The sequence below is a fragment of the Emys orbicularis genome, chromosome 1 (assembly GCF_028017835.1).
Source record: "Emys orbicularis isolate rEmyOrb1 chromosome 1, rEmyOrb1.hap1, whole genome shotgun sequence".
NCBI classification, from domain to species: domain Eukaryota; kingdom Metazoa; phylum Chordata; order Testudines; family Emydidae; genus Emys; species Emys orbicularis.
Genome location: NC_088683.1, coordinates 294861519 through 294888228, shown reverse-complemented (window position 1 = coordinate 294888228; position 26710 = coordinate 294861519). Strand labels below are relative to the sequence as shown.

General features: G+C 40.4%; 1 protein-coding gene across 7 annotated transcripts in view; it reads right to left on the bottom strand.

The window, feature by feature from the left end:
- The window catches only part of PCDH9 (protocadherin 9), an 878971-nt gene that overhangs the window by 649123 nt on the left and 203138 nt on the right, over positions 1-26710 (bottom strand). For 2 of the 7 annotated variants that reach the window (XM_065412750.1, XM_065412791.1), the window contains exon 2: positions 13445-13491. The exons of 4 other annotated variants lie outside the window; for them this stretch is intronic. In XM_065412750.1, coding sequence (XP_065268822.1) covers positions 13445-13491 — 47 coding nt within the window. The remainder of the gene's footprint in view (positions 1-13444; positions 13492-26710) is intronic. One more of the 7 variants, XM_065412758.1, reaches the window with a different exon arrangement.

The following is a 26710-nucleotide window of genomic DNA, read 5'->3' as shown; positions in this document are numbered from 1 at the left end:
GTTCCTAAGAGGCATTACATGCCAATATCTTTCTGTAACAACCACCTTAGTGATATTTCTGAGTCATTTCCAGGAATACTGAATTTGCTTCTATCTATCACCACTTTCCAATACTGGATTATTTAAGAATTTATTCAGTTCTTTAAACTCATGATTTAAGTTTAAAACTGATCATTTCTACATATCATCACCAGCTCCTTGAGCCATAAGCCAACAAGTCTCTGTTAAACTTGGTCAGACCAATGGACCAGGTATTCAAGACCAAGAAATGATGGCTTGTGTCATCTCTATCACAATTATACAGCCTTTAAACTATCCGATTAAGATGGGATTAACCAATGTATTTATAAAATATTATCTTGTTTTGTCATAGGGGATGTGGCAATGGTGAGCCTGTCTTACACAATTGTCTCATTTGCCCATAGCTCAGATAATATATGGAGATATACCTATCTCATAGAACTAGAAGGGACCCTGAAAAGTCATTGAGTTGAGTCCAGCCCCCTGCCTTCACTAGCAGGACCAAGTACTGATTTTGTACTAGATGGCCCTCTCAAGGATTGAACTCACAACCCTGAATTTAGCAGGCCAGTGCTCAAACCACTGAGCTATCCCTCCCCCCTAGAATCTTTAGTTACATGAGTCTAAAAGAATGTACAGTTAAATGAGTACCATGTCCACTGAAATCAAAATCAGAACAAGACCTATGGAGTGACATTCTGCCCTTATTAGATGCATATGAAAAGGTTCCACTGACTTGAGTTGGAAACCAGCTGGGGAATCCAAAGGAATAATTTGACATTAAGTTTGCAAATCTCTTATTTTTAAGTCAGGCAGGGAAATATTTAACTAACATAGACATACCTTGTTTGAAAGGGAAACAACAGATGTTATACTCTTGGAGGAAGTATGCAGTTTCTTCCTAATAGAACTCATCAAATTTTCCCAAAATTAGAAATTTCTGATTTAATTAATTGCTCAAAACTTAAATGAAAATAAATGGGATGAATTCTTAAAAAAAAATAAATCCCTTTTTCAACCCATTCTACTTCCCATCATAGGAAAGAGAAAGACCTGCATAAATTCTCTGAACACCAAAACAAACCTCACCAGGAGATCAAAGGATGTGAGATCTGTATAGTTTGTGCATGTATCTTTGTATAAATTGATCACAAATATTTCTAAAATTAAGTTATATGGGTTGGCTGGTTTGTATATACTAGTCTATGGCAGGTGTGAGAAGGTTATTTCACACATTCTGTCCCCATTTTAAATTTCATATTATTGAGTTAGTGCCTAAAAAAGTTTGGAGCAACATAGGTGGCAACTATATGTGAGTTTTAAGAACATAAGAATGACCATACTGGATCAGAACAACGGCCCATTATCCTGTCTTCCTACAGTGGCCGGTGCCAGATGCTTCAGACAGAATGAACAGAACACGGCAATTTATCAAGTGATCCATCCCCGGTCATCCAGGAAATCAAAGATTTAGGGATATCCAAAACATGCAGTTGCATCCCTGAACATCGTAACTAATAACCATTGTATGACTTAACCTCCATGAACTTATCTAATTCTTTTTTGAATCCAGTTACACTTTTGGCCATCACAACATGCCCTTGCAATAAGTTCCACAGGCTGACTGTGCATTGTGTAAAGAAGTACTGTCTTATGTTTGTTTTAATCTGCAGCCCATTAACGTCTTTAACTAAGAAGCTCTGGTTCTTGTGTTGTCTGAAGGGTTAAACAACTCTTATTCACTTTCTAGACACCACTCATGATTTCATGGACCTTTATCATATCCCCCCTTTAGTGATCTCTCTTCCAAGCTGAACAGTTCCAGCCTTTTTAATCTCTCCTTGTGTAGAAGCTGCTCCATACCCTTAATCATTTTTGTTGCCCTTCTCTGAACTTTTTCCAGTTCTAATACATCTGTTTTGAAATGAGGTGACCAGAACTGCACACAGTATTCAATGTGTGGACATACCACAGATTTATGTAATGGCACTATGATATTTTCTGTCTTATTATCTATCCCTTTCCTAAATGGTTCCTAACATTATGTTAGATTTTTTTATTGCCGCTATACATTGAACAGATGTTTTCAGAAAACTATCCACAATGACTTCAAGATGTCTTTCTAGAGGGTAAAAGCTAATTTAGACCTCATTGTTTTGTATGTATAGTTGGGATTGTTTTCCAATGTGCATTACTTTGAATTTATCAACACTGAATTTCACCTATCAATTTGTTGCCCAGTCACCCAGTTTTGTGAAATCCCTTCATAACTCTTCACAGTCAGTTTTGGACTTAACTATCTTGAGTAATTTTGTATCATTTGCAAGCTTTGCCACCTCACTGTTCACCCCTTCTTCCAGATCATTTATGAATATGTTGAACAGCACTGGTCCCAGTATAGATTCTTAGGGGATCCTGATATTTACCTCCCTCCATTGTGAAAACTGACAATTTATTACTGACAATTTATTGTTTCCTAGCTTTTACCCAGTTAATGATCCAGGAGAGAACTTTCCCCCTTATCTCATGCCTGTCTACTTTTCTTAGAAGCCTTTGGTAAGAGACCTTGTCAAAGGCTTTCTGAAAGTCAAAGTACATTACATCCACTGGATCACTTTTGTTGACATATTTGTTGATCCCCATAAATTGTAATAGATTAGTAGGCCTGATTTCCCTTTAGAAAAGACATGTTGACTGTTCCCCCAACATATCATATTAATCTAAGTGTTTTGTAAAGTGCTTCAGAGAATATCAAATATAAAATAAAAACTAACTGTTGCTGCTTCATAAACAAGCTCCCTTCATGATTAGGCATGGATATAATGCATTTTCAAACCATTTATCTCTTTGTCAATTAAATATTTGTCTCAGGGGCTTCGCTGAATGAAAAAAGGATGAGTGTTATGCAACATAAAATCTGTTGCGACATTGACAGTGTTACTCTTATTGACAGCTGTGGTTAGAGAGAGGAAATGTATCTGGCTAGTTAGCTCTGTCACTTTGAAAATTCAATATTCCCACGCATCAACATTTTAAAGAGAAACATTGCAGTATCTTTGAGCCACAACTTAGTTCTGATAAAATAACGAGAGAAAGAAAACAGAATTGAAATTTAAAATTTAATAGAAATATTTTAGTAATTAAAGGAAAATATCAATTGAAATATGTATTTATTTAAAGAATTTAAAACTTTCTTCTGTTGTGTTTGTTGCCCAAACATAATAGTCCTGTAGATAAAGGAAAAATCAAATGGAAATTGACTAGATACAGACCAGTCTAATTTCACTGTTCACTGATGTACTCCAGCTGATGATCTGGCCCTAAATTTGTAATAATTGTTTCATTAATTCTAAAGCACACAGGTAAGGATTTTTATTTTATTAAGTATCATCTTTTACACAACAGTGTCCCTTTCAGCAAACTCCATAGGTAAATATAAGAACTCTAGTCTTGGAACTGGAGCAGCTTGCACTTAACAAATTATGCATTTTTAGCAGAGGTAAAATTCTTTTATTCTTTTTCATAATAACTTGACTACACAGGGCATGAGCTTATTGCAAGAAATGACAGCAGTTTATTTTCTTGACAGAAAAGGACATAGAATAAGCCTTCCCACTGATTAAACCCTTAGTTTCATATCTATTAGACAGAAGAACACTGGCCATTATGTTTTCAAAAGGGAGTTCCCATGAGAAAAAATATCATGTGAGCAAGCTGGTGTCAAAGTGTAGTTTGCTATATACTATTTTTTTTCAAGTGTCCTATATTGCGGGTTAAATATGAATATCACATCACAAAGTGGTCAAGAACATCAGTCTTTTTGAATCAGAGACACTTGTATGTATGAAACCGTGCAAGCATCTTGTAATCAGAGACAGGTGGAAGAGGAATTTCTTTTCATTATAGCTAACTGGCAACATATTTTGTACATCACCTGTCAAATACTAAATTTGATAGACTCTCTATTTCTCCAAATTGAAACAATATGAAAGGACTTTGTAACTAACTTTAATTAATGGATTTGTCCATCTAGCACTACAATTTTCAGCAGTTTCTTTCTAGGAACTGTATATAGTTCCACCATACAATTTTTTTGAGTAGAGGGTTTTGTTTTTTCACCTCTGATCGCAGGTTTTGTTATGCAGACATGCATAACTAGAATTGTACAAAAATTGTATCAAAATATTATATTAATGTATTTGAAGGCCATCAAAGACCACGGAGCAGATTTTGCTCTCACAGTTGTTGGGTCAGATGATGAACCTGGTCAAGGTTGATTAAAGAAACATTTCCTGAAGTATTTTGCTGGCTCTGGATTCTAGAGAAAACTTATCAGAGAGTTCATGAACAAGTTTTCAGTAAATAGCAAGTTTCATCTCTGGAGTCTCCTAATTAAACTTGTTTGCTTGGCTACAAAATAGAAAACACAAGTCACCTTTTTCAGACTTCATCTTGAGTTTAGTGTTAGTATGAACCTGAAAGCCAAAGCATAAGAGTGGGGTGCAAAAAATGTGAGGCCAAACCTGCTGCTAAGATTCACTGAAACTCATGTAAATGGAAACTAATGGGTTTTTCATATGTCTAAAATATGGAACAGGAACTTTCAAATGTACCATAAGTGTCCTCTCCACCCTAAATCCTTTCATGACTCACTCACACTATATCATTTTACTTACTCTTCTATATATTAAAACTGTAAACTTTAAACACCACATTCTGGGAACTGTTACCAGTCATTATTAGAGGCTAACGGGAGAGAAAAGCAAAAGCTATTAAAAACACTTTCTTTAAAATATAATATCTGTCAGGGGTTCTGATTTGCTGCTAATCTCTTGGGAAGGCAGATGGATGTGTACCGTTCTCAGTGTAAGGGAGATCTAAGAAACCTGCCTGAGAGCCTCTGATAAATCTTCTCTATGTTCACATTAGTTTTGATGAAGGTTCTGTGTGAAATGGAGAACGAAGAAAAAAAAATGCCTGTGAAAAATGCTCCCATTTTGTACTGGAGTATTTTCAGAGTTTATTCCTTAAGGAGAAACAGCCCCAGACAATATTTTACCTTTTATTTCTTTGATGTATTAAATCATGGTGGGTTACATTAAAATTGTGTGGGCTAGAAGCACCATTTAATGAGTGACAGCCTCCGGAAATACCAACACATATTCTGTGATTTCCATTCTCCCTCCCCCCAAACAATGCACTCTTGAAAGAAGCATATATTCATTCTTTATGCTATTTAACATGAAAGTATTTCAGAAGATATATTCCGCTCAAGCATACGCAGATAACATATTCTGAGTTGAGCCAGCCTGGAGTGCCAAGGTGCTCCCAAGGCTTCCCCATGTGCATTCCAAATGCAAAGTGGTTGAAAACTTGAGCCTTCGTTTGCCTAATATGAAATAGGTTTCTCAGGTTTGGCTGGCAAAATTGTTATGAATCAGATTGAAAATTTGCCACTGGATGGTTCTTTGCTGTGAGCTCAAGTGTTTGACATTTGTACTTTTGTAAATAAATAATATGGTGGTCATTTACATCACATGGTGGAATTTCTGTTCTTTGATTGGATTTCCTAACCTTCATTAATAGGAGGAGTGTCTGAACAAATTATGATATCCTATCCTACTCAACTTCTTCTATTGCATCCACACTGTAGTATTTTAGTGTCTTCCAAAAATAGACAAGATTACTAGTATCAAACAAATTTTTCTTTTCAGTCTTCCATCAAAAGAGCAAAGTTATACACCTTTGTTAAAGTTGTTCTGTTTTAATATCAGTAACACTTGATATGTTCTGCATTGCTATACAGGGCAAGGAAGTCACTGTAGAGAATTTTACTTATCCCTTTCTAGACCTCTTGATATCTTGTGATGGACTCTGTGAAATGCTGCAGAAAAGTTGATGAATGATCATATGGTTTGTATGAGTATGAAAAATCCACATATATCCATTGCTGAAATTTCTGTTTCATACCTGACACTTGACCAGGAATGTTTGTGTACCAGCTCTGGACAGATTTTCTCAATAAACTTGTTCAGAAAAGAGAGACTTGATAACAGGTAGCAGTTGGCAATCTCCACGTCATCCATAGAAGATAACTTTAGGGTTGGCTGGACTATAGCATGCTTTTATGTGTGAGGTACAATGCCTCTTTCAAATAACATTTTATCAGACTTAGTCAGAAGAAGTCCTAATTCTCATTGACTCCTTTGCCAGCCAGGAAGGGAGTGATTTGTAAGCGGTGAGCCGCATCTCCATTCATACATCCTAGATTTCTTCTAGTGTCCACAGACTGAATTCAGGAGAAGGAAAGGAGGTAGTATGCATCTGTTTCTGGTGTCTGGTTCCACGCTGCCTGAGAAACCTTCCTGAATGCAAGTAATCTTCTCACTGAAGGAGCATGATAGCTCCTGGATTCTGTTATGGACTGCAGATAGTTAGGATTGATGACACAGACATTGATTCTCTCAGTGCGAGGGTGGGGAGCACATGAGAGAAAGAGAGAAATACCAGGAGATGAGCAGGCATGGGGATTTTTAGGACATTTTAAACCTAAAAAATAGGTATTTCTTTCCTTTTTTTCCCCCAACAAAAAAAGAGCATTACAATTGACTACATATGTGGATCCCAACCTTAAAAAAATCTGTGTTCAAGTCATGTTCAGAAAGGAAGATATAAGATCTTTATAAATAGCTGCTTAGAGTTTACCTTCAGTTCTCTCATGTCACATTCACACAAAGCTAGGTCCTAAGTGTAAAGGGTGGGGTCCTGACTAATTTCCTAAGTGCCAGAGCTCTTATTAAGACAGTGTTTGGAAATGTTGTGATAAATGTCACTTCAAAATGTAACAATATTTAATATATCTGCCTAAAGCACCGATTGCATTCACTAATCTCCCATCTTCTGCCATTATTCCCCACAGTTACAGACACAGTTTAGTGGTCTCGTATATATGCTTGATCCAGGCATGATGGAAACAGCCACTTAACCTTGTTGGACTCATTTGAATAGCTGTAGTAGTGACAAGGTCCCTCACAAGAAGCTATTAAAAGAATTCAGTACTGTAGTTAAAAGGTAAAAAGCTAATGTACTGCTAATGGATCAAAAACTGACTGAGAACAAAAAAAATTAAAAAAAAAAAATTAAACACCTCCCCACAAGTAGGAATAAATGGTACAGCAAAAGTTAACAGCTGGGTGCCCCAAGGTTACATACAGGGCTCAGGTGTCTAATATATATTAGTGATGTGAAAAAGTGAGTGAGCAGCAATGTGACAAAATTTGCATATAACATAAAATTGTTTACATTAGCCAAGTCCAGTGAAAACTGGGAATTTCAGAGGGACCTAACCAATCTAGGTGAATGGACTACAGGACAGCAGATAAAATTCAAAGTGGTGCATGTTGGAGGCAGGGAATATAACTACTCATACACTTTACAGGTGTCTAAATTAACAGCATAAATTCAAGAAAAGGACCTGGGCATCATGGTAGACAACTGAATGAAGAGCTCTGTTCAATGTGCAGCTGCAGTCAAAAAAACAACACACTGTTAGGATGCATAAAAAATGAGATGGAGAATAATAAAGAATAGTATTATATAAAACCAATACTTTGTTCTTATCTAGAATGCCGTGTGTAGTACTGGTAACCCCATCTCAAAAAGTATAGTAGTGAATTAGAAGTCTTCAGAGAAGAGTCATCAGAATAAACAGGGGGGAATGAATATGAAGCGGGACTGAAAAAATTGGAATAATTTACCTTAGAAAGAAGATAAATCAGAGCGAGTATGATAAAAGTATATAAAATTATAAGTAGCAAAGCAGAGGTAGATCAGGAGCTTCTATATTCTTGTTTCAGAATTCAAGAAGAAAAGGACATGAAATGAAACTGAAAAGCAGCAGGTTCAAAACTGATAAAAGTATGTAATTTTTTCCACACGGCACATAGAGTGTAGAGCTCACTGCCAACAGGATATCAATGATGCCAAGAATTTAGCAAGATTCAAAAAGGGTATGGATATTCTTGTGACCCTTATACTAGCAAAAAAGCAGAATATAACTAAATGGGTTAGCATAAGATTTCCATGTGTGTGTGTGTGTGTGTGTGTGTGTGTGTGTGTGTGGTGGGGGACTACCCTACCTCTACCTACTTCAAGGGGGTTTTGCCTTTTCCCTTGAGGCCTCTCATTCTGGCCACTGTCAGAGACAAAGGAAGTCCTATCTTGCAAATTCCTATCATAGAAATCATAGAATCACAGAACTGGAATGGACCTCAAGAGGTCATCTAGTCCAATCCCCTGCACTCAAGGCAGGACTAAGTATTATCTAGACCATCCCTGACAGGTGTTTGTCCAACCTGCTCTTAAAAATCCCCAATGATGTTGATTCCACCACCTCCCTAGGCAATTTATTCCAGTGCTTAACCACGCTGACAGTTAGGAAGTTTTTCCTAATGTCCAACCTAAACTGCCCTTGCTGCAATTTAAGCCCATTGCTTCTTGTCCTATCCTCAGAGGTTAAGAAGAACAATGTTTCTCCCTTCTCCGTGAAACAACTTTTTATGTACTTGAAAACTGTTATCATGTCCCCTCTCAGTCTTCTCCAGACTAAACAAACCCATTTTTTTTCAATCTTCCCTCATAAATCATGTTTTCTAGACCTTTATTCATTTTTGTTCCTCTTCTCTGGTCTTTCTCCAATTTGTTCACATCTTTCCTGAAATATGGTGCCCAGAACTTGACACAATACTCCAGTTGAGGCCTATTCAGCATGGAATAGAGCAGAAGAATTACTGCTCGTGTTTTGCTATGGATGTGAGCTCAAAAGACTCCTCATGTATTAAGTTGCTCACTTTCTTAAATGTGGGCAGGATCAGGGCTTAGTGGGAAATATTACAGGACAATAAAAACCATGAAATATCTTTCAACTGAAAGCCACCTACTGGGAAAAAAGCTATATAGCATCGTTCTTATTTAATAAAATACAAATGCAAAATATAATGAAGCTACATTTGCAGCTAAATACAGCAATTCTGGTCCATATTTTGGGCTCTTTTATTGTAAAGGTATGCTTACTGACAATCACTTACATTATGTTAGTATCTATCTTGTTAGTTCATAATAAATGAAAGAATAGTATAAGCATAAATACTGCTTAGGAGAACAGATTTGGTTACAAACTGTTACAATAATGATCATGTATGTTTCAAGTGCTCTTTTGACTTCTTTCCAGTCTTCCAATTTAAACCCTCAATTATCTTAAAAAGCAAAGAATGATGTTGAAATAGCCCTGCTGCATGAAAGAACCCAAATAATTATTGCAAACTATTGCAATTGATTCCACACTCCCTTTCTGTTTAGTATTCAGATTTGAAAAACCTGTAAACTGTATATTAAAATTAACATATGACACAATATATTGTATTATTCAGTTATGCAAAATTAAGGCTCTTACAGTCACATTTACTCAACCATATTGCACAAATGAGGTAGTCTCTCATTGAGTTTTACCTTTTAATCTGGTAGCTAAATAATATATATAGTGATATACATAATTTAGCTATATAGCTAAATGTAGCTAATATATATATATATATATATATATATATATATATATACACACACATTAAAAGATTTTTAAAATATCTTCCGCAAAATGCCTAGTATATGTAAGTAAATATTTGTTAACGTTCTGACTTAACTGTACAGCCTTACAATCACATTGACAAAAGTTGTGTTTTGCTTGGTGTTTTTTTATTAATTTGGTGGCTTTAAGGAGAGAGAAAAATTCTTTGTTAATAATCTTATCATTAAAATGGTACCATCTAATCTTTGAAGTTCACATTTCATTTAGGGGAAAGGTAGACAGAGGGACAGAATTCACACATTCCATGGAATGAATGGACTGTAGAGGGGACAGAATTTAGCACTTTACTAAAATGCCTGGGATGAAAGAAGGATACGGGAAAGATACATGGATACTTTTGTTATTGCTTTCTGGAGACTTTTCTGCAAGTAGCATTTACAGGGAAGCAACACATCTGCTTACATTATGATGGCTGTATCATGGCAACAGAAAAGGATAGCAATGCATGTTAAAAATATTTAAAAAGCTTAGAATTTGTAGAATACTCTGCACCACAACAAAAAATAGCATAGAAACACTAAAATTCTTGGTGGTATTTTTGGAGGACTTTATCAGTGTGTGTTTCAATGAGACATTTACATGTATAATGTTGTGCACACGTTCACCAAACAGCAGCCACTGTGACTGCCCCATAGGGAGACTGAGGAGGGAACTCTACCCCAGGAAGCTATGATCTTTCCCTAAACTCCAATGTGTTGGGAGGCTGCCTACATAGCCCTGCCACTCCAACCCCTTTGCAATGATGTGGACACATTCTGAGAATGCAGTGCAGGGAGTGAACTTGTGATAGTCCCTTATTCCACTTGCAGTCACCCCAATGCATACACAGAGCACCTGCATGACAGCCAGTAATAATCTGGCTCTTTATCACTATCCAACTAAATGTGGCCAAGATTTTCAAAAGCGAGCAGTGATTTTGGGACCTTCGGTTTTTGGCTGAGCAACTCGAGTCACCTTAAGGGGCCCAGCATCAAAAACCTCGCCTTTTTGAGATGTCAAGTTGGGCATCAAAAATTCTGGCATCCAAACATCAGTAGTCACTTTTAATTTTGTGGCCAAAATTTCCAAAAGTACTAAGGACTGATTACATACTGAATTTGAAGTTTCAAATTCAACCATTATGCATTGTTTGCATGGGGAAAATGGCAATTTAGAGAGGAATATTTTTTTCAGACTCTCATAACTCAAACTTAAAAACTTCGGGAGGATTTCCCTCAAACTTCGGGAGGATTTCCATTTCAAACTTTATAGAAACCGAGCACTGAAAACTTCAATACCAAATGTAAAAGTCTGAGGAAATCATGACCGTATGCAACAAGAATTCATCACTGAAAGGGGAAGAGATGATGGTAAAGCACAAACAAACTCCAGGACAGCAGAGAATTTAGCTTTTTAGTCTGAAACTGCATGACCACTATCTGAGACAAGTTGTATTCAGACAGGCCGACCACCTTCCCCCCCCCCCCCCAGCTGCTCATAAATGTCTCATACAACTTATTTTGGGGCTGAAACTTACCATGGTTTTTCTCAGGCCAAAGATCTCCACCCTCCCCTCCCCACCCTCCCACCCCCATCCCCTCAGGAATAAATTGAACTATTACAAATGGATTTTTGGGGCTGTTTTTCCTCATAGGTTTCAGTCAGATACATTGTGCTTGTATGACCAAAAATAAGATAGAAGACAAACTTCAAGCTGAGTTGTTTTGTAGATCCCATTGAGACTGTAGAAGTTGATAACTTTAGAACAATTTTTCTACAAACATGGCTTTAAAGTTATGAACTTTAAAAATTAATAATTTTGTGCATATATAGTTGAACTTTAGGATTCATGTTTGTGCATTTTAAGTCCACCACAGTGTCATTAAAAAAAAAGAGCATGAAAAACTTGAGCATGCATCCTGTTCTTGAAACACATCTTGGGTGCTTGGCCTTAGAGTGCCACATTATAAATACCTTGGGCCTTTGGAGCTTATGCAGCCCAAAATACAATTAAGTTGCTCACTGACATTCCCATATAATAATGTAGGCATTTTCAAATAAACTAAAATAGATTTTTAATGTGTTTTAAAACTTATTCTTGCCTCAAGTTCAGCTATTATTCAGGGCTCACACACAAAGGTAGGGTGACCAGACAGCAAATGTGAAAAATCGGGACGGGGGCAGGGGGTAATAGGAGCCTATATAAGAAAAAGACCCCAAAATCGGGACTGTCCCTATAAAATCAGGACATCTGGTCACCCTACACAAGGGTCTTGGAAGTCCAAATCTATCTGAAAACCCTTAGCCCCATCATTAGGACCATGGGTTTCACTACTCGCATGTGAGAAGGAACACCAATGTGAATAAGGTGTGGTCGGACCAGGCCCTGAGATGATGACACAGCTCTAAACCAGCAGTCATTTCAGCAGGAAGACCAATGTTCAAAGGTTAATCGTGTTTAAAAGCCTCCATAAAGTCATCTTGTGCTATAAAACCAGACAAGTTATTACTTAGAGTATTTTTCCCAAATTCATCACTGAAACGGAGAGAGATGATGGAAAGCAAAAACAAACTCTGGGACAGCACAATTTCTCCTGCTGAATGAACACTGATAAGCAAATTCTGAATCATTGTTTCACCTGGTTTATGCTATTCAGTGACTGATGACCAGAAAACCCACAAATAAATTAAACAGTTTGTGAATCACACTGCTTTCCAACTCATGAGTACCAGGGACAGCTCCACTCTTATTTCCCTTCTCCTAACCTCCATAATTGCTGGAGTTTAATGTGCTAGGCAATATTCTCTAGCCCAATCCTCCTTTCCTTTCACAAAGCTCTGGGAGCAGAAAGCAAGTTGATCTTGCATGGTGAGGATTCCACTCACGGGGGGAGTATTCAGAGGATATAGAGCTAATGTAGCAGGTTTCTATGCCAATTCACCCTGTCACTCCAGCTGCTTGGGGGCACATAAGGAAAGGAGAAGGGGAAAGGAATGGAGCACTCTCTCTTCCTGTTGGTCAATGGCCACTTGGGAGTTATAGCCAGCTGATGTAGATCAGCCCCCAGGGTGTTCTAACTTATGCCAAGGGTATTGCAGGACTGGTCCCTAGCATCAGGGAGCCATAACTGACAAACTTATGCCCCAACCTCAACTACACACCATGAATTTGTATCTGGCTGACAATGTAGCTTCCAACCTACCTATTTATATGGCCCCTACCTGTGTAGTATTTGACAGTTTCCCCCCACTATGTGATGTGCACAGATGAAGTAAAAACAATAAATATTTTCTACAAATTTCAGAAGTCATCTTTCTTTAGCTTTTTCCTGTGTTGTCAGTGTGGTGTGATTTAACATTGCCTCAGTCTGCATTGCAATGTAGTATGACAAAAGCTGAAATATCAGCTGAGGGTGGACACTGCAAAAGGTAAGTGACTTAAACAGATGAGTCAAGCACTTAAGGGAAAGAAACGTTTGTAGAGGAGGAACAGAGTACAAAAGGTAATGTAAATCACACATGAGCAAGTGTTGAAAAAGATGTAGAAAGATAAAGAAGGGCATGATCGCTCTCGCAAACCTTAACTCTGTGTCCCATATTGTCCTTAATTCCACCAGCCAAATAAGAATTGTGTCTATTTCTAGACCATCCAACAAGGCAAAATACCAGCAGAGTTAATTCTAAGTAATCCCATAATGCAACTTCTAAGCAATGACTTTGGATGCTTTACACTCCCTCCTCTGGGACAGTGGTGCTGACTAAGACTGGGATTATTTGCTCTACCAGAGATCAATAGCACACCTGGTGGGCTCACCTGGCATCTTGTAATTCTGAGATAGTGAGTTACACTTGCTGACTTTTTTTTATCTTAAATTTTAGGCAAGTCGGATAAAGTGAATCCTCATGGAAAGTGTGATAACTTGAACTACTGGCTTGATCTTGACATACTACAGTCTTCAGTCAGGCTCAGCTTCTTCCAATAACTCTGCCTATGCACCTCACACCAGTCCTACCACACAATGTCCTTGCTGTTTCAGTTGTCAGGCCTCTCTTGAGTGAGTTAGCCAGTGGCAGAAAAATGAGTGCTGGCTTCATGATGAAGACAAGCTTCCTACTGAGGAACTTTTCATTTCTCAGTTGGACTTCTAGGTGCAAAATTACAATAGCTCTTCCTTAAGAATACTCTTTCTGTATTTTATTCCCTCATTTTCCACACTTTCAGTAGCTGCTATCTTGAAGAGTTTTATGTCTGTTTATTACATAAAGAATTCCCCTTAGCATGCTGGGGAGGACAAATTAAGGAATGCAACCTCCAAAGGCTCTTAAACAGATGGATTTTTTTTTTAAGTCAAAGCATGAAAAAGGCTAATGAAACACGTATATCAGGAAAAAGACCACAAGAGGGGGGGGAAAAGCAAACTGTTGAAATTCTCTTTTTTTCAGCTTGAAAAAGTGGAATATATTTTTTTCCTTCTGTTTGTGTTGAACAATGAGCTGGCAACTATTTATCATAGAATCGTAGCACTAGAAGGGACCTCGAGAGGTCATTTAGTCCAGTCCCCTACACTCATAGCAGGACTAAGTATTATCTAGATCATCGCTGACAGGTGTTTGTCCAACCTGCTCTTTAAAATCTCCAATGATGGAGATTCCACAACCTTCCTAGGCATTTTATTCCAGTGCTTAACCACCCTGACAGGTAGGAAGATTTTCCTAATGTCCAACCTGAACAGCCCTTGCTGCGATTTAAGCTCATTGCTTCTTGTCCTATCCTCAGAGGTTAAGAAGAACAATTCTTCTCCCTCTTCCTTGTAGCAACCTTTATTGTACTTGAAAACTGTTTTGCCCCCTCTCAGTTTTCTCTTTTCCAGGCTAAACCAACCCTTTTTTTCAATCTTCCCTCACAGGCCATGTTTTCTAGACTTTTAATCATTTTTGTTGCTCTTCTCTAGAATTTCTCCAATTTGTCCACATCTTTCCTGAAATGTCTCCAATACTCCAGTTGAGGCCTAATCAGCGCAGAATAGAGCAGAAAAACTACTTCTCATGTCTTGCTTACAACACTCCTGCTAATACATCCCAGAATGATGTTTGCTGATTTTTTTTTTTTTTTTGGCCACAGTGTTGACTCATATTAAGCTTGTGATCCACTATGACCCCCAGGTCCTTTTCTGCAGTACTCCTTCCTAGGCAGTCATTTCCTATTTCGTATGTGTGCCACTGATTGCTCCTTCCTAAGGGGAATACTTTGCATTTGTCCTTATTTCATCATTTTTACTTCAGACCATTTCTCCAGTTTGTCAAGCTCATTTTGAATTTGAATCCTATCCTCTAAAGCACTTGCAACCCCTCCCAGCTTGGTATAGTCCACAAACTTTATAAGTGTACTCTCTATGACATTATCTATACCAGGGGTCAGCAACCTTTCAGAAGTGGTGTGCCGAGTCTTCATTTATTCACTCTAATTTAAGGTTTTGCATGCCAGTAATACATTTTAACATTTTTAGAAGGTCTCTTTCTATAAGTCTACAATATTTAACTAAACTATTGTTGTTAAAGTAAATAAGGTTTTTAAAATGTTTAAGAAGCTTCATTTAAAATTAAATTAAAATGCAGAGCCCCCCGGACTGGTGGCCAGGACCCGGGGAGTGTGAGTGCCACTGAAAATCAGCTCGCGTGCCGCCTTCGGCACACGTGCCATAGGTTGCCTACCCCTGATCTATACCATTGATGAAGATATTGAACTGAATCAGACCCAGAATGGGGAATGCCAGAACGATCCCTGTGGGAGCTCACTCGATATGCCCTTCCAGCTTGACTGTGAATCACTGATAACTACTCCCTGAGAACAGTTTTCAGCCAGTTGTGCACCCACCTTATAGTAGCTCCATCTAGGTTGTATTTCCCTAGTTTGTTTATGAGGAGGTCATGCGAGATAGTAACAAAAGCCTTACTAAAGTCAAGACATACTACATCTACCACTTCCTCCTATCCAGAAGACTTGTTACCCTGTCAAAGAAAGCTATTAGGTTGCGTTGACATGATTTGTTCTTAACAAATCCATGATGACTGTTACTTATCACCCTATTTTCATCTAGGTGTCTGCACATTGATTGCTTAATTATTTGCTCCATTACCTTTCTGGGTACTGAAGTTAGGCTGACTGGACTGTAATTCCCCATGTTGCCCTTATTTCCCTTTTTATAGATTGGCACTGTATTTGCCATTTTCCAGTCCTCTGGAATCTCTTCCATCTTCTGTGAGTTTTTGAAGATAATAGCTAATGGCTAGGGCTCCGTGTTTGTCACAGAGGTTGAGGAAGTAACGGATTCCGTGACTTCCTGCGACCTCCATGACTTCTGCAGTGGCCAGTGTGGCTGACCCCAGGGCCGCCCAAGCAGTTGGCCCTGGAGCCAGCCACTCGGGCAGTCCTGGCTACACCAGCAACTACTGGAGCGGCCATGGCCCCGGCCGCTGCTCCGGCGGTCCTGGGCAGCTTGTCCCGGGGACCACCAGAGCAGTGGCCGATGCAGCTGGCCATGGGGAATGCCTGAGCAGCAGTCCCCAGGGTGGCTGGAGCAGCTGGAGCTCGATGGCTCCCGGCAGTGGTCCTGGGGCAGCCAGAGCAGTGTCTGGCCCCCCTGGGCTCCCCTCCCTGCACTGGTAGCAGCTGGAGCAGCCGCTGGCCCCCTGTTGCTCCCCCCATGGTGGTGGCCATAGCAGCCGCTGGCGCCCCCACCCCTAGATTCTTCAATCAGGGGTATTTATGGTATAAGACATGGACAGGTCACAGGCCGTGCTTTTTTGTTTCTTGCCCATGACCTGCCCATGACTTACTAAAAATACCCATCATTAAATCATAGCCTTACTAATGGCTCAACTATCTCCCCAGTCAGCTCCTTGAGTATTCTAGGATGTATTTCAGGGGAGCCCACTGACAATTCAATCATTTTTCCCCATAGAAAAACCTAAATATAAGTGGAAGTTCACTATGGATCAGAATTATAATGTGTACAATATTTTGGGACTTTTACTCTAATTCTATTCTAATTTTGGTGGAGTTTCAATGTACCCAGAGTCAGTGTGTGTAGATTACCCTGGCATTATATTGAACATCCCCCAACTGACACTGTATGTACACAGGCCTGTCACTCTTTGAGGTAACCTGCTGCTCTTATGCCGGTAGTGGGTAGCATTCTAATGAACAGGCCACCTATGAAATCACATTTTGCAAGTACTTCCACCCAAGAGCCATTTTCTCATAAACCAGGGGCTCTAGTTGAAATCTCAACAAGAAACTGCTTTTATGCTTCCTCATTAGAGAAAAAGCTTGCATCGTTTAGCTTCCATTGTGTCAGGTGGAGGATTCACTGTAGTGTCCCCTCATCTTAAACATGTAAAACTTTCATTATAACCATGACAGAAATCCCATTTTCCAAGCATACTCCATCTCCTGCTGAATATACAAGGTTTAAATGTGGATGCAGTCTAAAGCTCATTAATGACTCTGATCAACAGCTGCTATTGATTGTTGAAAGGCAAATGCATTGACTTCTAAACCTTAAAACAACATAGCAGCTCTCCACTTTGGGAAATGAGAGAAACTGTGACTAGAATATTACGATTCATGAACTTTCTCTTCTTACTTCATATATATTGCTGCGTTCAGCTAAGTCTGTTAAAAATAATAAGATGAATTTAGCTCCAATTTGACATTTTACCCAAGCATCTATCTACAAAAATGAAATGAGATCTAGCCTCTCCTTGATGCATATGGTAACTGTGTGTAATCGCCTGTGGACCGATATCAGAATACAATGAGATGCTTCAGATGGTCTAACATCCAATGTTAAAAGTTGTCTGATTTGGAAAGTTGTTTATTTTTTAAAAACATAATCTCTTTCAAATGTACACATCTTTTGAAATGACACATATCAGTGGACTACACACTTGAAACTGCCAAGACAGGTGAGCCAAATATCTGATTTACCACCAACTGTTTTGAATGCAAGCTGGGTCACAAAGGTTGCAGGTAACACTGCTTTCCCTGCTGTGCCTGTTTGCCTTATCCTTGTGAGCAAGAAGTGTACTGAAATTTAAACCAACCCTGCTCTCCCAGCACTTCAGAGAACAAGCTTCTGGTACACTTCAGCATGCTGCCTGCTCATATGGATGGGGCATGCATGGCAAAGAAAACCTATCTGCCCCACTTGCCTGTGATCATGGACATTATGCCGTGATCTGCATTTATTTGGGCAGGGTTGCCAAGCAGCATCAGCATTTTTTATTTCCTATATTAAAATGTTGTTCCAGTGGCTCTTAGTGGAAAGTGGGAAATAGCAAAAATCTTTTTAAAAGATGTCTATTTGAAGCTTTTAACTTTGGCATTGCTCCTGTGAGCAGATTAAATTGACAGCTGAACAAGTGACATGCAACCTAGGAAGGATTTAAACAAGCTACAGAAAACAATCATGGTCCCACTCTGTTCTGGAACAAGCATAGGGCTCTCACCAAGCAGATATTAGAACACCTTTTTCCTGAGGGGGCAGGGTTGTGGTGTGTGGGGGGGAGCAGGAAAATCTGAGTCAAGGCCAAGTGCTCTCTGCGCTCACCTAGGGTTGCCAACTTTCTAGTTTCAAAAAACCGAACACCTCCCCGAGGCCCCGCCCCTGCCTCGTCCCCTAGGCCCCGCCCCCACTCACAACATTCCCCCTCCCTCATTCACTTTCACTTGGCTGGGGCAGAGGGTTGGGGTGTGGGAGGGCTCTGGGGTGAGGCCGGGATGAGGGGCTTGGGGTGCAGGAGGAGGCTCAAGCCTGGGGAGTGAGGTCAAGGGATTTGGAGTGCTGGAGGGGGCTGCAGGTTGAGGCAGGGGGTTGGGGTACAGGGAGGGATGAGGGCTCTGGGCTGGGGGTGTGGGCTTACCTCCGGTGGCTCCCGGTCAGTGGCGCAGCAGGGGGATAGGCAGGCTGCCTGCCTGTCCTGGCACCGCACTGTGCACCCCCCAGAAGCAGCCAGCAGGTCCGGGTCCTATGCGGGGGGGGCGGGGGTGGAAAGAAGCTCCAGGCACTGCTCTCGCCTGCAGGCACTGCCCCCCCCCCACAGCTCCCATTGGCCAGGAACTGGCCAATGGGAGTGCAGAGCCGGTGCTCGGGGCAGGGGGATGCGCATGGAGCCCCGTGGCCCCCCCATCTAGGACCCGGACCTGCTGGCTGCTTCCGGGGCACAGCCAGGAGAGGTAGGATCTAGCCTGCCTTAGAGTCACAGCGCCGACTGGACTTTTAACGGCCCCGTCTGCAGTGCTGACTGGAGCCACCAGAGTCCTTTTTCCATTGGGTGTTCCAGTCGAAAATCAGACACCTGGTCACCCTGCAATTCACCCAGCAGTGGCACTCTCTGTCTCCCATTATGGGGAGTTACAGCCAGTCAGATAGATTTCCACTTAAAAAGTAACAAAGAAGCTGTTGTTCTGCCCCACATCACTGGACACTGTATAATGCAGTGGAGAAAGACAAAATGTGCTAATGTTCCAGAATAATCTAGGTTTTAGTCATGCTTGCCCTATAGCTTTACGCCAGTGCAAAGTGAGTGCATTCAGATTAGTCGTGTTTTGCATCCACTTTATGGGGTAAACAAGTACACAACAAGCTGCAGGGCAATGATGAATCAGGCCCTAAATTTTCTAATGCTGAGGAACTGGATGTATCAGCACTTTGGGTGCAATGTAATAGCAACTCTTAATAGAGTTGGGCATAAACCAATGTTGGATCCTAACATCCCAAACTTTAGTCAAGTTTGAATTTAGTTACACTGGTCTACAATTTTTGAGAAGTCGTCTGCTTCAGAGATAAAATGTGCTATTTATTATGTATTTTGATATGCTGAATTCAAATATGACAATTAAAACAAGTGATTGGCTACTGTTTCTAAGATATTTAAGTTTTTACATTTTATGTCTACGTATATTGTGTAGATAGTAGAGTTTTAATCATAAATTGTAAACCTAGGTCTTTTCATGTGTTTATGGTTGCTTTACATGATAATATTTCACCTGTCCTGTTTATGTAACACTTTAAAAATCAGCAAAAGGGTTATATAAATAAAATTTATTATGAAACAAAAGGCAAAAAACTATTCTGTACATAGTTTAGTCCTATTCAGTGTCTACTCGGCGCTTCTTGGCTTGTCTCTTGTATTCATTAAATGGAGCATCTCTTGTCACTGTCCAGCAATAGTCTGCAAGCATTGATGGGCTCCATTTGCCCTGATAGAGTTCCTCCATTGTTGCAATGTCCTGGTGAAATCGCTCGCCGTGCTCATCGCTCACTGCTCCGCAGTTCGGTGGAAAAAAATCTAGATGAGAGTGCAAAAAATGTATCTTTAGTGACATGTTGCAACCAAGGCTTTTGTATGCCTTGAGGAGGTTTTCGACCAACAACCTGTAGTTGTCTGCCTTGTTATTTCCGAGAAAATTTATTGCCACTAACTGGAAGGCGTTCCATGCCGTCTTTTCCTTGCCACGCAGTGCATGGTCAAATGCATCATCTCGAAGAAGTTCACGAATCTGAGGACCAACAAAGACACCTTCCTTTATCTTAGCTTCACTTAACCTTGGAAATTTTCCACGGAGGTACTTGAAAGCTGCTTGTGTTTTGTCAATGGCCTTGACAAAGTTCTTCATCAGACCCAGCTTGATGTGTAAGGGTGGTAACAAAATCTTCCTTGATTCAACAAGTGGTGGATGCTGAACACTTTTCCTCCCAGGCTCCAATGACTGTCGGAGTGGCCAATCTTTCTTGATGTAGTGGGAATCTCTTGCACGACTATCCCATTCGCAGAGAAAACAGCAGTACTTTGTGTATCCAGTCTGCAGACCAAGCAAGAGAGCAACAACCTTCAAATCGCCACAAAGCTGCCACTGATGTTGGTCATAGTTTATGCACCTCAAAAGTTGTTTCATGTTGTCATAGGTTTCCTTCATATGGACTGCATGACCAACTGGAATTGATGGCAAAACATTGCCATTATGCAGTAAAACAGCTTTAAGACTCGTCTTCGATGAATCAATGAACAGTCTCCACTCATCTGGATCGTGAACGATGTTGAGGGCTGCCATCACACCATCGATGTTGTTGCAGGCTACAAGATCACCTTCCATGCAGAAGAATGGGACAAGATCCTTTTGACGGTCACGGAATATGGAAACCCTAACATCACCTGCCAGGAGATTCCACTGCTGTAGTCTGGAGCCCAACAGCTCTGCCTTACTCTTGGGTAGTTCCAAATCCCTGACAAGGTCATTCAGTTCACCTTGTGTTATGAGGTGTGGTTCAGAGGAGGAGGATGGGAGAAAATGTGGGTCCTGTGACATTGATGGTTCAGGACCAGAAGAATCATCCTCTTTCTCTTCCTCGTCTGACTCAAGTGAGAATGATTCTGGTGCATCAGGAACCGGCAGTCCTTCTCCGTGGGGTACTGGGCGTATAGCTGATGGAATGTTTGGATAATGCACAGTCCACTTTTTCTTCTTTGACACACCTTTCCCAACTGGAGGCACCATGCAGAAGTAACAATTGCTGGTATGATCTGTCGGCTTTCTCCAAATCATTGGCACTGCAAAAGGCATAGATTTCCTTTTCCTGTTCAACCACTGGCGAAGATTTGTTGCACAAGTGTTGCAGCATATGTGTGGGGCCCACCTCTTGTCCTGATCTCCAATTTTGCAGCCAAAATAAAGGTGATAGGCTTTCTTAACCATAGTGGTTATACTGCGCTTTTGTGATGCAAAAGTCACTTCACCACAAACATAGCAGAAGTTATCTGCACTGTTCACACAAGTATGAGGCATCTCTGCTCACTTTGGCTAAACAGAAATGTGTCCCTTTGCAAAATCAAACACTGACAAATAAGAGAGCACGACACTGTATGATTTCTAGAGCTGATATAGGGCAATTTGTTCAGCAGAGTGATGTAAGCTTCGTTATGATTGCATCATCCATGACTTCTAGGAATAACATGATGCAATTCATATCATGTATGACGCAATACCAGCTTCAGATTGCATCATTCATTGTTTTGCCTAAAAAGCAAGTCCTGTCCAAACCCAGTCATAGATTTATTCATAGATCCAGTCAAGGATGTATTTTAGTCATTTCTGGTTTAAATTGAGATCCCTTCCCTTTATAACTCACTTATCCTCCGCCATTCCCAAGTCAAGGGTCGTATATACTGACCCAATAGCATATCTTGAAAACTAGAGCCAATCAACAATTTTAAGCATCATTTTCATTCTCAGTGACCCAGAATTAGTAAAGTTTGACTACATTTATTTCAGAAGCATTTTGGCTGTAGAGCAGTGTTACAGATCTGACCTTTGTAGCAAGATCTTACCATTTAAATGAACCAAGCTGAAAAATCAGATCAAATGGCCCTGAACTTTGGTATTTATTTCTCAGTTTGCTCACCTAAGTACACAATATAAAAAATAATCCTTGTTAAAAAAAATGTTTAAGACTCAAGTGAAACTTGCATACCCAAAAAGGAAACTCAGAAGGGGCACTTAAGAAGCTTTTCCAATTTACAACTATACTGCAGAAGGAGACCTGGTTTGAATAAAATAAGAACCAACCCCAATCATTGCACAGAATTTGAAATGATTGTGCTGCTGCAGACAAGTCTCTCTGAGTGAAGTCAATGGGAATGCCTAATGTGAAATGGCTGCATGACCAGGTCCTGAATGTGTGAGAGAATGAGCAGCTGCAGTGCTGCACAGCAGTAATAACAACTGTTTAAGAGGCTAAAAGGCAAAGAAAGAAAAAATGCTGTAAACACGCTAACCGACCCCCACAAGAAAAAGAAATGGAAAAAAATGCACACTGGTCTTTTGCTCAGGTATAAAGCTGCCACTTTAAATTACACATCCATATATCCTCCATCATTGTCCTGGAGTCATTATGCCTTATTCAAACATACTGTTTTCCTCAGTCACCATAAGCCCCTCTCACCCTCAAGTTCCACTCGCTCTCAGTGCTATAATTTGACTCCAAGCATTCAAGAAAATTAGGTCATATTTACGCTAGAAAGCTTACACCAGCTCAGCTGTACCGATGCAACAGAGCCACTGTAAGATAACCCATATAGCCTCTCTATGCTGATGGGAGAGAGCTCTCCTGCGAGCATAATAAAACCACTTCCACAAGCAGTGGTAGCTGTGTCGGTGGGAGAAGCTCTCCAGCTGACATAGCACTGTGCACACTACCACTTATACTGGGGAAACTTATGTCACTCAGGGGGTGGTTTTTTTCATCCCCCGAAGCAACTAAGTTTTGCCAACGTAAGTTGTAGTGTAGACATGGCCTTAGTGATGAAGGGCTTAATTCTTCACCTATCGGTTTAGTCATTTACACTTTCACAATGTGGCTGTAAAGAGCTACCTTGATCAGGTAGCATTTTACACCCATTTTGTACTACCACTCATTTTCACCTTGCCAGGCAAGTTGTGAAGAACATCTTCTAAAGAGCGAGCACAATGGAATGTGACGTCATGCAAAATATCCCCCTCTTTGCAGAAGATTAAAAATGTTCCCATTTCCTTCCCCCCTTCATCTCATCCTGAGCTAAGGGGCTACTATTGTTTCTACCTCAATACACATCCAAAAGCGACACAGAATGGACATGTTATATGATTCTGCAATCTACTTGTTGTTGAGCTAGCACAAACAATCAATGGAATTAGGATGCAGGCAAAAGTCGGTGAGCAAAATAACTGTTATTTATTAGTACAAAAAAGCAGCTCCCCTCCTGCTGCTGGGGTTGCTCTGCCGTTACTTAACATTTTCATTTCCTACAGAGGAAGAAAGAGCAGACACACCCTTGAACTCCCTTTCAGAATGATTTCTTCACCATCTATCAAGGAGCCATACCTCTGGAGACTGTGTGTGTGTGCGTGCACCAGTGAATACTCATGCACCCAGCACAATAATTCCATTACAGGAGTTTAATTTGTTTGGGTATAGCTACTTTGATTTGACTGTTCTTCATCAATTTTTGCAATCCAAAGCCATTAACTATTACCAATGACAAATAATCCACAGACACAAGCAAACATTCATACCTGGCCCAACCATTCAAGAAATAGCCAGGTTTTATTTGTGATCATATTTACCAGTATTTTATTTAAACTATTAAATGTCTGCATCATTATCTAAATATGATGCCTCATATTCAGTAAGTCAGTGCCAGCTTCTAATCGTCTTATTATAAAAATGGCTAGAAATAAAAAAAAGAAAAGATAAATCAGTCCTCTGTCATCTTCTACTGAGCAGGTCAGGGCCAATAAAGATTTCAAAGAGGAGTTGCCTCACCTTCGTTAACAAGCTGATTAAAAGGAGCCCAAGGTCTCAGAAAGTAAAGGAAGACTCAGAGCAGATTGTTCACCAAGAAAGCAGCTGGCATCATAAAATCAGTAAAAGCTGGCAGCTCATGCTGGCACTGACTAACCAAATGCCTTCAGGGTAAAGTGCCTTATAGATTTCTGTAAATGAACACTGATTTGACAAGAAGTCAGACAAATCCACCTATAACAAGTGATGAATTCCTACAATATTTGAAGCAAAATGGCGTATTGAAAAACAAAATGAGAAAATTCATACTGTATGAACAAGACAATACATACACCCTTTGACTTCAATCTTTAATATACTACAATAATTAATATGTTTGCCCCTTCTGGATATGACAGCTTAGCTAATATTCAGGGCCTTGCCAAGTTACTCCTGTTGGAAGGGGAAAGGGATAATATGTCAGATACTTCTTTTCTGCAATCTTGTTTATTTATTAAGAGTACACACAAAGTTATGTTTCCCTGAACACAGGCAGTTCCCTTGCTCAGAAATTAGAGACTGCCTTTCCAGTGAGTTTGAGCCAAAAGAAGTTCTGTCACCACTGATTCTCCCACTTTCTGTTCCTTTTTCTGCAATCAGGCCTTGCCATGTGGCCCAGTTTCTTGGGTGGTGGCTGCTAGTGTTTCCAGCTATCACCACATAAAGGGGCATTTTTGCTCCTTTTAGTGAGCAATTGTACTCCATGTCCACTGTAAGTAGGACAAAATGTAATCAACTTCATCAGCAGCAAAGGAGACTTAGGTTATATACTAGGGAAATCTTTCTAATTATAACGGTAGTTAAGTACTGGACTAGGTTACCAAGAGAGGCTGTGGAATTCCCATCATTGGAAGTTATTAAAAACAAGATAGACAAAGGATGGTCTAGGTATGGGATTCCTGTCAGAGACGGTTTAGGTCTACTTGGTCCTGCGTCAGCACAGTGTGATGGACTAGATGACCTCTTGAGGCCCCTTCTAGCCCTACATTGCTATGATTCAGCCTGAAGAAAGGGTACTTAGTACACCCATCAGCTTTAACCCGGGTGCTATTGATGGCAGTCATTAACACCTTCCAACATAACAATACAATGTTGGTCTGTCTTCTACCAATTCATGAGTGACATCTCTCATTTTACTGATCTTGTTTTTAGATGCATAAGCAACAGACCATGATGTATAGCAAGATATTACCCTTAAAATATTGACTTCCATGGAGGGCAAATGTAAAAGCAGAATTCTGGGCATTATCTTTGATCTTTTTGAGAAAGAAGAGTATTTACTAGATAGGAATTTGCATTGGGGACTCATTTAAGCAGAAATATCCCCTGACTGACAATACAGTCAGAGAAAGAAGTCTTTGCCCTCATTTTAATCAACTTGCAAGTGCTTGAGAAACTGACTATTGGGTGAACTGTATTGCTCAACTAAGCATACAGAACAATGTATGTTCTATATGACTAGTGTATTCTTGACCACAAAGTAGCAATCATTGAAAACAGTACATCCTACACCAGGGGTCTCAAACACGCGGCCCGCAGGCCGCATGCGGCCCTCGAGGTTATTTTCTGCGGCCCGCGAGCTCCTCGCGGCCCCCCCGCCCTCCCCCAGCGTTTACCTAGTGCAGCTCCGGCCTGACGCGCACCGGGGGCGCCTCCCTGCCTGCCTGCCCTGCCCCCGCACCGCTCCGGGAAGTGGACAGAACCTGGGGGAGGAGAGGCGCAGGGGTGTGTGTTGATGTTGCTTCAGGCACCGCCCCCAGCAGTTCCCATTGGCCGTGGTTCCCCGTTCCTGGCCAATGGGATTTCGGGGAAGGGGTTGGAATGGGGGCAGGGAAGGGGTGGGAAGAGGCGGGGCAGGGGCAGGGCTTCATGGAAGGGGTGGAGTGGGAGCGGGGCTAAGGGCGGCGGGGAGGGAGATGTCAGTAATGCGGCCCTCGGGCCAATGTACTAGTCCTCATGTGGCCCTCGTGGTCATTTGAGTTTGAGACCCCTGCCCTATACAATACTAGAGAGGACATTTAAATTATTTCTGTCAGTCATCCAAGATGAAGCATCTCTTTCTTTTCCTGAACTTCAAGTTCCGGCAGAAGTGTTGAGAAAACATCTTTAAAGGAAGGCTGCATTAGTTTTATCCAGCCCAACATTCCATTAGTTTGCATGGTAACAAGAACACTTGTCACCATGAATAAACTCAGAAGTGTATTTCTTTCTTCAAATGAGTAATAACCATTGATGTTTTTGAGTCTCGGCCTTGACTTGGCACCAGTTTTCCATCGACTTCAATGGGAACACAATCAGGCCATTCTAGAGTGTGCCATCTTACTGCAAATATATGTTTACTTTGACATGAGCAATACAGGAGTCCAAGTGTAAAGGACAGAAAGTCAGTGTTCAATCTGCTTTAATGTTGGTTTAACAGTCTGGAGGAAAATGGTAATGTTTAATATTTAAATATCAAACATTTGGTTTAAACATTGGAGTGTTAAACCAATATTAAGGCAGGTTGAAAACTAGTTTCTAGTGTCTTCCATTGGTCTTTGATGACACAGTGTCAAAAAATGCTGCCCCAAATTTGTCAAGTAGCCATTTTTCAGCAACTGGCTTGACCCCAGGTTCACAAATGTCAACTGTAATTAAGAATAACATTTCAAAATTTATTCATACTGCTGGACTGAGCAAAATAGAT